The sequence below is a fragment of the Oncorhynchus mykiss genome, chromosome 8, assembly GCF_013265735.2.
Source record: "Oncorhynchus mykiss isolate Arlee chromosome 8, USDA_OmykA_1.1, whole genome shotgun sequence".
Lineage (NCBI taxonomy): Eukaryota > Metazoa > Chordata > Actinopteri > Salmoniformes > Salmonidae > Oncorhynchus > Oncorhynchus mykiss.
In genome coordinates, this window is record NC_048572.1 from 39,250,667 (window position 1) to 39,265,890 (window position 15,224).

A 15,224-nucleotide genomic window follows, 5' to 3' on the forward strand; every position below is an offset into this window, starting at 1 on the left:
GACCATTCATGTGTGGGGTTGCTTCTCAGCCAAGGGAGTGGGCTCACTCACAATTTTGCCTAAGAACACAGCCATGAATAAAGAATGGTACCAACACATCCTCCGAGAGCAATTCTCCCAACCATCCAGGAACAGTTTGGTGACGAACAATGCCTTTTCCAGCATGATGGAGCACCTTGCCATAAGGCAAAAGTGATAACTAATTCCATAGTAACATCTGACAAAAATATCTAAAGACACTGATGCAGCAAACTTTGTGAAATGAAACTTTGTGTCATTCTCAAAAACTTTGGCCACGACTGTACTCAAAGCATGCGCAGACTAACAGTCAAGTGTATTCACTGACATTTTCAACCCTCTCCCTGACCGAGTCTGTAATACCTACATGTTTTAAGCAGATCATCATAGTCCCTGTGCCCAATGAATCGAAGGTAACCTGTGATGAGGGTCACCTTGGAGTCATGATAGGGGCTGCACCAAATTATTTATGTATTATAATAATTGATTATGCTTATGTTGTATTAACTTCTTATGGGCAGGTGGAACGGTAACGTCCCACTTGGCCAACATCCGGTGAAATTGCAGAGCGTGAATTTCAAATGACAGAAATATAAATATTTAACATTCATGAAAATACAAGTATTTTGCATCAAAATAAAGCTTAACTTCTTGTTAATCCAGCCGCTGTGTCAGATTTCAAAAAGGCTTTACGGCGAAAGCACACCATGTGATTATCTGAGGACAACGCCCCACATACAAAAACATGAAAAACATTTTTCAACCAGGCAGGTGCGACACGAAAGTAAGAAATAGCGTTATAATAAATGCCTTAGCATTGAAGATATTCTTCTGTTGGCACTCCAAAAGGTCCCAGTTACATCACAAATGGTCCCTTTGTTCGATAAAGTCCTTCTTTATATCCATAAAAACTCAGTTTAGCTTCATTCAATAATGCACCGGTTTCCCTCCTTCAAAATGCATACAAAATGAATCCCAAACAACGTTTATAATCAAACCTCAGGTACCCTAATACGTAAACAAATGATACAATTTAAGACGGAGAATAGTATGTTCATTACCGGAGAAAAATAACAAAGAACGCACTTTCACCCACACGCATGGAAACACTACAGCCAAAATGGTAGCCACTTAGAAAAACTACAACTTCTAGCTCATTTTTCCAAAAACCAGCCTGAAACACTTTCCAAAGACTGTTGACATCTAGTGGAAGCCCTAGGAACTGCAATCTGGGAGGACTTCGCCGCATAATAAATATGAAAGCCATTGGGAACAGTGGAAGGCTGAAGTTTTTGGGGGGGATGGTTTGTCCTGAGGGTTTCACCTGCCATATCAGTTCTGTGATACTCACAGACATAATTTTAACAGTTTCAGAATATCCAAATCTACCAATTATATGCATATCCTGAGTAACAGGCAGTTTACTTTGGGCACGCTTTTCATCCGGATGTGAAAATACTGCCCCCAACCCAAAATAGGTTAATAGAAGGGGAAGGGCAATAAGACCCTCCCCCACTACATTTATAGGGTCCTGGACCACAGATTAGCAATATATGCATTATAAGGTTTCATACTATTTCACAGTTCTTTTCTAGTCTCTGCCTCTTATAAGAAACGGTCTGAGCAGATGGGTGAGCCATTGCAGTCAAAACAGGGTGTCTGTGAGAAAGTCCCTCAAGGCTAAAAGAGACACATAGTCACAGACCCCTGCCGGAGAGTAAAGAGGTAAGAGAAAAGTCAGACATACCACTGTAAGCCACATGGGAATGGAAAATTACTGAGTCCTTATACAAACAATAGTCCAGTGTTTTCTCACTGTATATGCATGGGCTTGGTCTCATGAGTAGAAGGTGTTGACTTAGGCAGTTACATCACTAGGGGTTGACTGCAAGCATATTAAAGCAACTGACATTTTTTATTTTGGAGAACTTACTCTGAAACATGTGTGCTGTGTTTTTGTTTTCACCTTCTGTCACCTTCTGTCTGCAATTGCATTAATAAAGGTTTGATTGATTAGCTTAAAGAAGATATTGTCTGATTGCTGATTTCACCAATAAGCCAATGATTGGCAAGAAACACCTGCCTAAATGATTACCGCCCTGTAGCACTCACGTCGGTATCCATGGGGTGCTTTGAAAGGCTGGTCATGGCTCACATCAACAGCATCCTCCCGGATACCCTAGTCCCACTCCAATTCGCATACAGCCCCAACAGATCCACAGATGATGCAATCTCAGTAGCACTATACACTGCCCTTTCCCACCTGGACAAAATAAACACCTATGTTAGAATGTCGTTCATGCACAACAAAACCTTTTCCTCCTCAGGAGACTGACTCCAGTCACCCAAGTCATATAGTGTTTTCTCTCGTACCACACGGCAAGCTGCACCGGAGCGCCAAGTCTAGGACCAAAAGGCTCCTTACCAGCATCTACCCCCAAGCCATAAGACTGCTGAACAATTAATCAAATGGCCACTGGACTATTTACATTGATTTGATTTCATTTTGAAATAGGCCATCATCATTGTCAATCGTGAATGATAATTATTCACGTTTTACATTTGAATGCCAATAATTTGATTGGCATTCAAATTTCTTTTCAGCACCATAGATTGAATCCTCACCACTGCTACACCTAGTTATCAGCAGAGCCTTGTCTGGCAGCAAAACAGTTCATTCAGCCTCATTTACTGCCTTTTAAAAAGACATAGCTGATATACCTGACTTGCTTAAACAAATGTGGTTTCTACTGACAATTGAGATGTACAAACTACAGCATAAGGGGATGACGAGCGGATAAGAGGCAATCCGTCATTTCAATTAAGACATTAATGAGCAAGCTAGGACGGACTTAATCAATATAACTATTTTTTCAGCACTTTTGAAATGTAAAGCGACAGAATTCAGAACATGGGCTGTTCTTACAGTATTCTCTCTGTACACCAAATCAGAACCGTAAGATAAATAAAGGAGGCATATAAGCAGACAATGAAAGCTCTTACAATATTCCATGACTACATTTCTCTAAAACAGGCTATAGGCTACATGTGCACCACCAAGTCATAGTGATGAGAGGGAAAGGGAACAAATGATTAGAGTGAGGCACACGGGCTACTAACAGCTTACTACACAACATACACTTAATATTACTTTCTTAGCTATAGTATACATATCTCCCTGGCATATTACATCATTTATACAGCAGCATACAACACATTTTTGGACATTGTGCTCACTTGAACAGAAAGGTGGCTCAGCGGTCCTCGTGGGCAAACTTTGTCATCAAAGTCTGGAATTCTCTGGATTGATGGTGCTTTCAAGACAACTGGGAACTTGGACAAAAAAAATTGAATCATGATGTCAGTGATCTTCTAGAACGAGGCCTGAGTTCCCGACTTGGAATTCCAAGTTGGATGACCGTTCAAAACGTATTATCTCAGTCTGAGCTCTTTTAAAAAAGTTGTTTTTGTTGTTGTCTTGAACTCACTGAAGTCTGAGATTTCCCAGTTCTGGGTTTCCAGTTGATTTGAACATGGCAGAAGTCATGCTGGATTGACAGCATAGCCAATGTATTCAACCTTTTCTGGCCATAGTGTTGAATGTTAATCCTTTTAATTAATTAACTTCTTAGGGGTAGGCCCATTTTTTCTCAATTTCCGCCTGAATGACGTGCCCAAAGTTAACTGCATGTAGCTCTGGCCCTGAAGCCAGGATATGCGTACCATTGGAAAGACAACACTTTGAAGTTTGTATAAATGTTAAAATAATGTAGGAGAATATAACAGAATAGATATGGTAGGAGAAAATCCAAAGAAAAACCAACCATATCTTTTTTTGAGAGAGAGACCTTCCTCTTAGAAATGCAAGAGAAAGGTCATATTGTAAAATAGTCCGCCTCATTGTCCGCCTCCGTGGCTTCGTACCATGGCCACTCTTCTCAATGGACAGAGGGGCAGCTCGGGACAGAGGGGCGGCAGCTCGGGACAGAGGGGCGGCAGCTCGGGACAGAGGGGCGGCAGCTCGGGACAGAGGGGCGGCTGCTCGGGGCTGAGGGGCTCTGGCGCCTCTGGGCTGAGGGGCTCTGGCGCCTCTGGGATGAGGGGCTCTGGTGCCTCTGAGCTGAGGGGCTCTGGCGCCTCTGGGCTGAGGGGCTCTGGCGTCTCAGACTCCGGCAGCAGCGCCGGACAGGCGGGAGACTCCGGCAGCAGCGCCGGACAGGCGGGAGACTCCGGCAGCAGCGCCGGACAGGCGGGAGAATCCGGCAGCAGCGCCGGAGAGGCGGGAGACTCCGGCAGCAGCGCCGGACAGGCGGGAGACTCCGGCAGCAGCGCCGGACAGGCGGGAGACTCCGGCAGCAGCGCCGGACAGGCGGGACCACCTGCAGGGAGGAGACAGAGAGACAGCCTGGTGCGTGGGGCTGCCACAGGAACCACCAGGCTCGGGAGAACTTCAGGAGGCTTGGGGTTAGGAGGAGGCACCTGAAGGACCGGGCTGTGGGGGAGCACTGGAGCTCTGGTGCGCAACCTTGGCACCACTTCCCCAGGCTGGACAACCACTCTAGCCCGGACCCTCCAGAGTGCAGGCACAGGTTGAACCGGGCTGTGGGTAAGCACGGGAGATCTAGTGCTTACTACACGCACCTCTCCCTTAGGCTCCATTCCCACATTCGCCCGGCACGAGCGGAGCGCAGGCAGAGGACGCACTGCACCCTCCCAGCGCCCCGGAGACACAGTACGCAGAGCCGGCGCAGGATATCAGACCCGCTGAGCAGGCACCATACGCCCTGGCTCGATGCCCGCACTCGCATGACACTCTCGGGGGGCTGTCCTATAGCGCACCGGGCTATGGACACGTACTGGCGACACTGTGCGCTTAACCGCATAACACGGTGCCTGACCAGTAACGCGCTGCTTATAATAAGCACGAGGAGGGTCTGCTACCTGGCTTAGCTCCACCCCTCGTGTGCCCCCCCAAAAAACATTTTTTGGGGCTGCCTCTCGTACCTGTCGCACTGCCGTGCTGCCTCCTCATATCGCCGCCGCTCAGCTCTCGCTGCCTCCAGCTCTGCTTGTGGCCTTCCTCCACTCCAGCGCAGCCGGAGTCTCCCGCCTATTCGGCGCTGCCAGTGCCACCCGTCTGCCCAGCGCCGCCTGAGCCGCCCGTCTGCCCAGCGCCGCCAGTGCCGCCCATCTGCCCAGCGCCGCCAGTGCCGCCCGTCTGCCCAGCGCCGCCAGTGCCGCCCGTCTGCCAGGAGCCGCCAGTGCCGCCCGTCTGCCAGGAGCCGCCAGTGCCGCCCGTCTGCCAGGGGCCGCCAGTGCCGCCCGTCTGCCAGGGGCCGCCAGATCTGCCAGTCAACCAGACTCTTCCAGATCTGCCAGTCAGCCAGGGGCCATCAGTCAGCCAGGGGCCGTCAGTCAGCCAGGGGCCACCAGTCAGCCAGGAGCAGCCGCCCCTCTGTCCCGAGCAGCCGCCCCTCTGTCCCGAGCTTCCGCCCCTCTGTCCCGAGCTGCCGCCCCTCTGTCCCGAGCTGCCGCCCCTCTGTCCCGAGCTGCCGCCCCTCTGTCCCGAGCAGCCGCCCCTCTGTCCCGAGCAGCCGCCCCTCTGTCCAGAGCTTCCGCCCCTCTGTCCCGAGCTGCCGCCCCTCTGTCCCGAGCTGCCGCCCCTCTGTCCCGAGCTGCCGCCCCTCTGTCCCGAGCTGCCGCCCCTCTGTCCATTGAGAAGAGTTGCCATGGTGAGGAGGCCACGGAAGCGGACAAGGTGGGGGACTAGGACTACGGTGAAGTGGGGGCCACGTCCAGCACCAGAGCCGCCATAGCGGACAGATGCCCACCCATACCCTCCCCTATAGGTTCAGGTTTTGCGGCCGGAGTCCGCACCTTGGGGGGGGGGGGGGTACTGTCACACCCTGACCATAGTTTGCTTTGTATGTTTCTATGTTTTGGTTGGTCAGGGTGTGAGCTGGGTGGGCATTCTATGTTACATGTCTAGTTTGTCTAGTTCTATGTTTGGCCTGATATGGTTCTCAATCAGAGGCAGGTGTTCGTCATTGTCTCTGATTGGGAACCATATTTAGGTAGCCTGTTTGGTGTTGGGTTTTGTGGGTGATTGTCCTTAGTGTCCTGATGTCCTTGTTCTGTGTTAGTTTACACAAGTATAGGCTGTTTCGGTTTTCGTTACGTTCATTACGTTTATTGTTTTGGTAGTGTTTGTGTTTAGTGTGTTTTTCATTAAAACATGAATCTCAATAGCCACGCCGCATTTTGGTCTGGCTCTCTTTCACATACAGAAAACCGTGACAATTCCTTTCTCTGCAAAACGAACGAGTGGATTAATCAAATCGATGGTGCAAACTAAACAGATTTTTGGGATATAAAAGGATTGTATCTAACAAAACGACACTACATGTTATAACGGAGACCCTTATCAAAAAGTAAGTGACTATTTCATCTTTATATGTGAATGTATGAAACCTGTGCCTGTGGAAAAATATTGTGGGGTGCAGTCCTCAAACAATCGCATGGCATGTTCAAATCAAATCAAATTGTATTTGTCACATACACATGGTTAGCAGATGTTAATGCGAGTGTAGCGAAATGCTTGTGCTTCTAGTTCCGACAATGCAGTAATAACCAACAAGTAATCTAACTAACAATTCCAAAACTACTGTCTTATACACAGTGTAAGGGGATAAAGAATATGTACATAAAGATATATGAATGAGTGATGGTACAGAGCAGCATAGGCAAGATACAGTAGATGGTATTGAGTACAGTATATACATATGAGATGAGTATGTAAACAAAGTGGCATAGTTAAAGTGGCTAGTGATACATGTATTACATAAGGATGCAGTAGATGATATAGAGTACAGTATATACGTATACATATGAGATGAATAATGTAGGGTATGTAAACATTATATTAGGTAGCATTGTTTAAAGTGGCTAGTGATATATTTTACATCATTTCCCATCAATTCCCATTATTAAAGTGGCTGGAGTTGAGTCAGTGTGTTGGCAGCAGCCACTCAATGTTAGTGGTGGCTGTTTAACAGTCTGATGGCCTTGAGATAGAAGCTGTTTTTCAGTCTCTCGGTCCCAGCTTTGATGCACCTGTACTGACCTCGCCTTCTGGATGATAGCGGGGTGAACAGGCAGTGGCTCGGGTGGTTGTTGTCCTTGATGATCTTTATGGCCTTCCTGTAACATTGGGTGGTGTAGGTGTCCTGGAGGGCAGGTAGTTTGCCCCCGGTGATGCGTTGTGCAGACCTCACTACCCTCTGGAGAGCCTTACGGTTGTGGGCGGAGCAGTTGCCGTACCAGGCGGTGATACAGCCCGCCAGGATGCTCTCGATTGTACATCTGTAGAAGTTTGTGAGTGCTTTTGGTGACAAGCCGAATTTCTTCAGCCTCCTGAGGTTGAAGGGAGTACAGGAGAGGGAGTACAGGAGAGGGCTCAGAACGCACCCTTGTGGGGCCCCAGTGTTGAGGATCAGCGGGGTGGAGATGTTGTTGCCTACCCTCACCACCTGGGGGCGGCCCGTCAGGAAGTCCAGTACCCAGTTGCACAGGGCGGGGTCGAGACCCAGGGTCTCGAGCTTGATGACGAGCTTGGAGGGTACTATGGTGTTGAATGCCGAGCTGTAGTCGATGAACAGCATTCTCACATAGGTATTCCTCTTGTCCAGATGGGTTTCCGCTGTAATAGCTACTGTAAATCGGACAGTGCAGTTCAATTAACAAGAATTTAAGCTTTCAGCAAATATAAGACACTTATATGTACCTAAATGTTTAAAATCCATAATAACTATTAGAATTATTTTAATTACCTACGCGGGACACCAATCCTTATTTAAGCTTGGAAAATAAATCCTTAAACCTAGACTTGGACCACACACACACTCCACTGAATAGCAGGATAGTGATTGCTTTGTTATGCTTGCAGTTAGCCACTGATTCCTTCCAAATCACTCATTGTTGAATTTTCGATTTCCAACTTGGAAATGTTTATTTCAAATGGCCAATGAGCACCGATACGTTTTATCTATAATTTCACATTATTACCTCCAATTTGGACCAATTCACATTTCCAATTTCCCACCCTGTCATAGCCTACTCTAACGGGCCTCAACCAATAGTCAATATAGGCTAAAGATCCCAAGCAGGGCTACATCAACTTCCAGAGAGAGTCAGGCTCTTGGGCTTTATGGGGTCCACTCTGGTTTGAGTGTCCTTGGCAGAACGGTGTCGCTGTAACCAAGTGGTCACATATCGTTCTGGATTCCACTGCACCAGAGCAGGTCGGTGAAGTTTTGTGAACATCAAGGCAGACAGGTGATATTTTTTACCAACATTATGAAGTTGTCAAGCCTCGAATGGGCCTCTGCAGTGCACACATGTAGCCTACAGTTCGTCATCATTCGCCAGAGAGAAGACAGAGAAGAAACCACCATTTACCTACTTTTAGGCTGCTGTAGCCTACGTATTTATTTGGTTTGTCAACCTATTGTTTTTAATGGAATTTTAGTGGTAATTAAATATAATTTATTTAGAATTGATCGGAATACATTTTCAGTGTATTCTCAAACAATTTAGGAAGCGCTGCCTCCTCACGCTTCTCCAGCACTTCAAGCCTGATTACTTGTGAAGCTAAGGCAGCTGGACTGCGCTATTTCATCAGTAAAAATATGAAGATATTTTTGTGGGAGGATTATTTGTCGCACCCCCCACTACTACTTCCAGCAGCTATGTCTAAAAGTGGGAGCCTCAGACAGTTTCATGAAGTTTGAGCCTAAAAATCAGGACAGTCTCATCAAGGTCAAGTCCCAGAGCCCATACATGTCCTTCATTGGTCCACTCAGAGGCACAGTTATCGACAAATCAATAATTTCCCAGTAGATGGCAGCAAACACTCACGAATCAGTTCAATTAATTTGAACCCAACAGGACACTAAGTGCATTGAGATGTAGCTGGGGACTATCCATTGTAGTGGGGATACTGCGGAGTGGGGACTTTCGAGTAGCTGGCAAACACTTGCTCTATGCGTAGCGCGCATGTTGGTAGATGGGACAGACGGAGAAAAGGAGAGGATGAGCGTGCTACACGCAGTCAGGATTTTCATTAGAATAAAGCAGAATGGCTAGTGTTTTTCTGATTTACTGAACCGTTTACCTTCGTATTTGTTCTTCTTGCTTGCTCCCCAAAATGACCACCCGTGGACCTAGCATCGTGTTTGAGTGGCTGAAGAACCTCCAGCTCTCTCAGTATGTGGAGTCCTTCGTGGATAACGGCTATGATGATCTGGAAGTTTGCAAACAAATTGGGGACCCCGACCTGGATGCTATCGGTGTCTACATACCGCACCACCGGCGAAGGATCAACAACGCGGTGCAAAGGCTGAAAGATGAGGATGAGGAAGCCGCCGGGCTTTACTTCACACTTGAGCCAATGCCCACCACCCCCCCCAACAGCCACCTGTTGGAACATTACGAGTCCAAACTCTGGGGGTCAAAGTCTTGGACCGAACCGGACAGTGACTGGGTCGGGAGGAATGGGGGTACATATCTGTGCGCGCAAAGGAACCTGATGCTTGGCAACCGAAGGGAGTTGGTGATTTACCCCAAAATGAAGCTGAAGATCATGATTAGGGATAAAGTCATCAGAGATGGCATCAACATCGCCAGGCCACCATACTCAAACAAGGTATATAAGTCACACAAATGTTTTTGGTGTGCTTTGTCCAGTGTTGACTTCATATTGTCTTACAGAAACCCTGTATTGATCTCACATAAGTGCCTGCTTTCTCCCAGTGTGTTCTCAGGTGATAGAGTGGTCAGTGGCCAGTCTGTCTTTTGAAGGTCACTTTGGTGGGGTTACCATCATGAGAAAGATATTAGTGCCTAGCTTCCAATACTCTTCACATTCTTATAATCTAAAAATGAGTTTGTATCAGCTATCTGCCATGAGGGCAGGGGCCTCAGGTAAAAGTGACAATAATAATCTAAACTTTTGAATACCCCCAAAACAACACAAACTTTGGATCAGCACCTCACCTCACACTTGTCAGGCCCAGCGCTAATGTAATGAGTCACATATCAGATTTCTTTAATGATAACCATGAGAGAATAGAACTGTCCCAGGGTCAGTGAGTTCAGTTCACCCTGCAGCCTGGCCTGAGCCATACAAAGCATACGATACATATGTCGATACGCCTCCAAGACCTATGATTCACTACATGGCAAAAAGTATGTGAACACCTGCGGGTCGAACATCTTCCAAAATCAAGGGCATTAATATGTAGTTGGTCCACCTTTTTCTGCTATAAGAGCCTCCACTGTTCTGGGAATGCTTTCCTCTAGATGTTGGAACATTGCTGGGGGGACTTGCTTCCATTCAGCCACAAGAGCAGTAGATAGTAGGCCTGGATTGCAGTCTGCGTTCCAATTCATCCAAAGGTGTTGGATGGGGTTGAGATCAGGACTTTGTGCAGGCCAGTCAAGTTCTTCCACATCTATCTCGACAAACCATTTCTGTATGGACTTCGCTTTGTGCACAGGGGCATTGTCATGTTGAAACAGGAAAGGACCGTCCCCAAACTGTTGCCACAAAGTTGGAAGCACAGAATTGAATAGAATGTATAGCGTTAAGATTTCCTTGAACTTAGGGGCCTAGCACGAACCATGGAAAACAGCGTCCAACCATTATTCCTCCTCCACCAAACTTTACAGTTGGCACTATGCATTCGTGAAGGTAGCTTTCTCCTGGCATCCGCCAAACCAAGATTCATCCATCAGACTGCCAGATGGTGAAGCGTCACTTCAGAGAACGCATTTACACTGCTCCAGTGTCTAATGGCGGTGAGTTTTACACCACTCCAGCTGATGCTTGGCATTGCTTGCGAGCTGACAAGGTATAAAGCTGTTGTTCTGACCCTGAACAATGCAGTTAACCCACTGTTCCTAGGACATCATTGAAAATAAGAATTTGTTCTTAACTGACTTGCCTAGGAAAATAGAAATTAGTTTCCATGGCTGAGCAGCCGCACACAAACCTAAAATCACTTGCGCATCTTAGGCTTGTGTGCAGATGTTTGTCTATGGACTTTGCATGTCTGTGTGCTCGATCTTATACACGTCGGGTGAAGCTGAAGTAGTCAAATCCACTAATTTGAGGGGTGTCCACATACTTTTGTGTGTGTGTGTAAGACAGAAACAAACTTAGCGACGTTGGTTGGCGAGGATGGGTAGCAAGGAGTATACCAAAACTGTCTAACAAGCCAAAGGTTGCATGTTCGAGCCGTGTCGGGGACAACTGTAGCATTTTAGCTAACCCCTCCCCAAACCTTAACCTGAATCTCCTAACGTTTTACGTTTATTCTCCTATCCTTTGTCCTTTTATTTCTCCTAACCTTTTACTTAATTGATTCTAACCTTTGTCGTTAGTTCTGCTAACCACCAACATACACTGTAAAGCCCAATGTGCTGTCATTACTTAAAACCTTTGAGGAAACCCATTGCACTTAATATAGCTGAGTACAGTTACTTAAAGTGATTTTGTAGTCATAGCTCATACCATCATTGTGACCCTTTAGGGGGTCCAGATTTGAGTTGTGTCAGCATGAACAATTTGAGTAAAGCCCCCACTAAGCCACGGCTATGATATACTTTCCCAGTGTGCTCCTTTTAGAGGGAATTGTAGAGTTACCATCCATGACTGTATTTGTTAGTGACAGAGACATGGTTGTCGAATTCATTCATTTTCAGTCCTGTGACCTTTCACAGTCCTAGGCAAATGTCGTTTTAACTAAACTCTTTGACTATTTATCTCATAAGGCCTTATTTTGAGACCTTTCCCTAACACTGTGGAATGAAACTCATAGTTTGCAGGCCCCCCAAAATGTATATCCTGGCTGAAGGATTTACGTCAATGAAGGAACCTGGGAAATTTATCAGAATTTTGCAACCCTACCTGCAAGTCACATTATGCTTGCAAAGTGATGTGTAATTCCTATTGGAATCCAGACAGAGTTAGGATATCCAACTGTTAAGGTTTTAGTCGCCCGCAACCTGCATTCATAATAACTGTCAGAGTTAGGATCAGTGTGAGGAGACTACCTATGCCATTTAAATTAGAACAACCATTTCAGTAATGGGTACAAAAAAATCTAACTAAAATGATTGGATTAGTTTAGAAAAACGTATGTGATTTATCTTTGTGGCATAATCAATGTACATGCAAAAACACAGATATTAAAAACATTTTTTTTAAAGCTACCTGCAGTAGAGCAAAACTTAAAAAGCAAAACTTAGCAAAACTTTAAAAAATACTTCTGATTTAGATTTGAGTCAGTGCCACAAACATTTTAAAATTAAGAATGATTTTTTTATTGACTTTGAGTTCAACTAGAAGTATTTTAGTAAAATATGCCTTGGGGTTTAGAGTGTCAATTCTCCTTGTAATTCTCATTTGCTGTTACAACAAAAAACAAGGCTTGAGAAATGTTTTGCTCCCCTTGGCATTTTTCCTATTTTGTTGCCTTACAACCTGGAAGGAAAATTGATTTTTTTGTGGGTTTGAATCATTTAGACAACAAGCCACCTACCACTTTGAAGATGCAAAATATTTTTTATTGTGAAACAAACAAGAAATAAGCCAAAAAAACTGAACTTGAGCGTGCATAACTATTCACCCCCCCAAAGGCAATTATTTGTAGAGCCACCTTTTGCAGCAATTACAGCTGCAAGTCTCTTGGGTGTATGTCTCTATAAGCTTGGCACATCTAGTCACTGGGATTTTTGCCCATTCAAGGCAACACTGCTCCTGCTCCTTCAAGTTAGATGGGTTCTGTTGGTGTACAGCAATCGTTAAGTCATAACACAGATTCTCAATTGGATTGAGGTCTGGGCTTTGACTAAGCCATTCCAAGATATTTAAATTTCCCCTTAAACCACTCAAGTATTTCTTTAGCAGTATGCTTAGGGTCATTGTCCTGCTGGAAGGTGAACCACAGTCCCAGTCTCAAATCTCTGGAAGGCTGAAACAGGTTTCCCTCAAAGAATTTCCCTGTACTTAGCACCTTCCATCATTCCTTCAATTCTGACCAGTTTCCCAGTCCCTGCCGATGAAAAACATCCATACAGCATGATGTTGCCACCACCATGCTTCACTGTGGAGATGGTATTCTCGGGGTGATGAGGTGTTGAGTTTGCGCCAGACATAGCATTTTCCTTGATGGTCAACATGCTCCATTTTAGTCTCATCTGATCAGAGTACCTTCTTCCATATGTTTGGGGAGTCTCCCAGATGCCTTTTGGTGAACACCAAACATGTTTGCTTACTTTTTTCTTCAAGCAATGGCTTTTTAATGGTCCCTCTTCTGTAAATCCCAGCTCTGTGGAGTGTACAACTTAAAGTGGTTCTATGGACAGATACTCCAATCTCGGCTGTGGAGCTTTGCAGCTCCTTCATGGTTGTCTTTGGTCTCTTTGTTGCCTCTCTGATTAATGCCCTCCTTGCCTGGTCGATGAGTTTTGGTGGGCGGCCCTCTCTTGGCAGGTTTGTTGTGATGCCATATTCTTTCCTTTTTTAATAATGGATTTAATGGTGCTCCGTGGGATGTTCAAAGTTTCTGATATTTTTTTATAACCCAACACTGATCTGTACTTCTCCACAACTTTGTCCCTGACTGATTGGAGAGCTCATTGGTCTTCTGGGCCTTTCAGAACAGAACATATACTGGGATCATGTGGCAGATCATGTAACACTTAGATTGCACACAGGTGGACTTTATTTAACTGATTATGTGACCTCTGAGGGTAATTGGTTGCACCAGATATTATTTAGGGGCTTCATTGCAAAGGGGGTGAATATACAGTGCCTTGCGAAAGTATTCGGCCCCCTTGAACTTTGCGACCTTTTGCCACATTTCAGGCTTCAAACATAAAGATATAAAACTGTATTTTTTTGTGAAGAATCAACAACAAGTGGGACACAATCATGAAGTGGAATGACATTTATTGGATATTTCAAACTTTTTTAACAAATCAAAAACTGAAAAATTGGGCGTGCAAAATTATTCAGCCCCTTTAAGTTAAAACTTTGTAGCGCCACCTTTTGCTGCGATTACAGCTGTATGTCTCTATCAGTTTTGCACATCGAGAGACTGAATTTTTTTCCCATTCCTCCTTGCAAAACAGCTCGAGCTCAGTGAGGTTGGATGGAGAGCATTTGTGAACAGCAGTTTTCAGTTCTTTCCACAGATTCTCGATTGGATTCAGGTCTGGACTTTGACTTGGCCATTCTAACACCTGGATATGTTTATTTTTGAACCATTCCATTGTAGATTTTGCTTTATGTTTTGGATCATTGTCTTGTTGGAAGACAAATCTCCGTCCCAGTCTCAGGTCTTTTGCAGACTCCATCAGGTTTTCTTCCAGAATGGTCCTGTATTTGGCTCCATCCATCTTCCCATCAATTTTAACCATCTTCCCTGTCCCTGCTGAAGAAAAGCAGGCCCAAACCATGATGCTGCCACCACCATGTTTGACAGTGGGGATGGTGTGTTCAGCTGTGTTGCTTTTACGCCAAACATAACGTTTTGCATTGTTGCCAAAAAGTTCCATTTTGGTTTCATCTGACCAGAGCACCTTCTTCCACATGTTTGGTGTGTCTCCCAGGTGGCTTGTGGCAAACTTTAAACAACACTTTTTATGGATATCTTTAAGAAATGGCTTTCTTCTTGCCACTCTTCCATAAAGGCCAGATTTGTGCAATATACGACTGATTGTTGTCCTATGGACAGAGTCTCCCACCTCAGCTGTAGATCTCTGCAGTTCATCCAGAGTGATCATGGGCCTCTTGGCTGCATCTCTCATCAGTCTTCTCCTTGTATGAGCTGAAAGTTTAGAGGGACGGCCAGGTCTTGGTAGATTTGCAGTGGTCTGATACTCCTTCCATTTCAATATTATCGCTTGCACAGTGCTCCTTGGGATGTTTAAAGCTTGGGAAATCTTTTTGTATCCAAATCCGGCTTTAAACTTCTTCACAACAGTATCTCGGACATGCCTGGTGTGTTCCTTGTTCTTCATGATGCTCTCTGCGCTTTTAACGGACCTCTGAGACTATCACAGTGCAGGTGCATTTATACGGAGACTTGATTACACACAGGTGGATTGTATTTATCATCAGTCATTTAGGTCAACATTGG

At 45.5% G+C, this 15,224-nt stretch overlaps 1 protein-coding gene across 1 annotated transcript; it reads left to right on the plus strand.

Moving 5' to 3' along the window:
- The first annotated feature begins 9,031 nt into the window (after positions 1-9,031).
- Positions 9,032-9,843, plus strand: LOC110530918 (sterile alpha motif domain-containing protein 5-like). Its single transcript, XM_021614216.2, has 2 exons — positions 9,032-9,721; positions 9,829-9,843. The coding sequence occupies exons 1-2, from the start codon at positions 9,224-9,226 to the stop codon at positions 9,841-9,843; spliced, it is 513 nt and encodes a 170-aa protein (XP_021469891.2). The 5' UTR covers positions 9,032-9,223.
- The last annotated feature ends 5,381 nt before the right edge of the window (positions 9,844-15,224 follow it).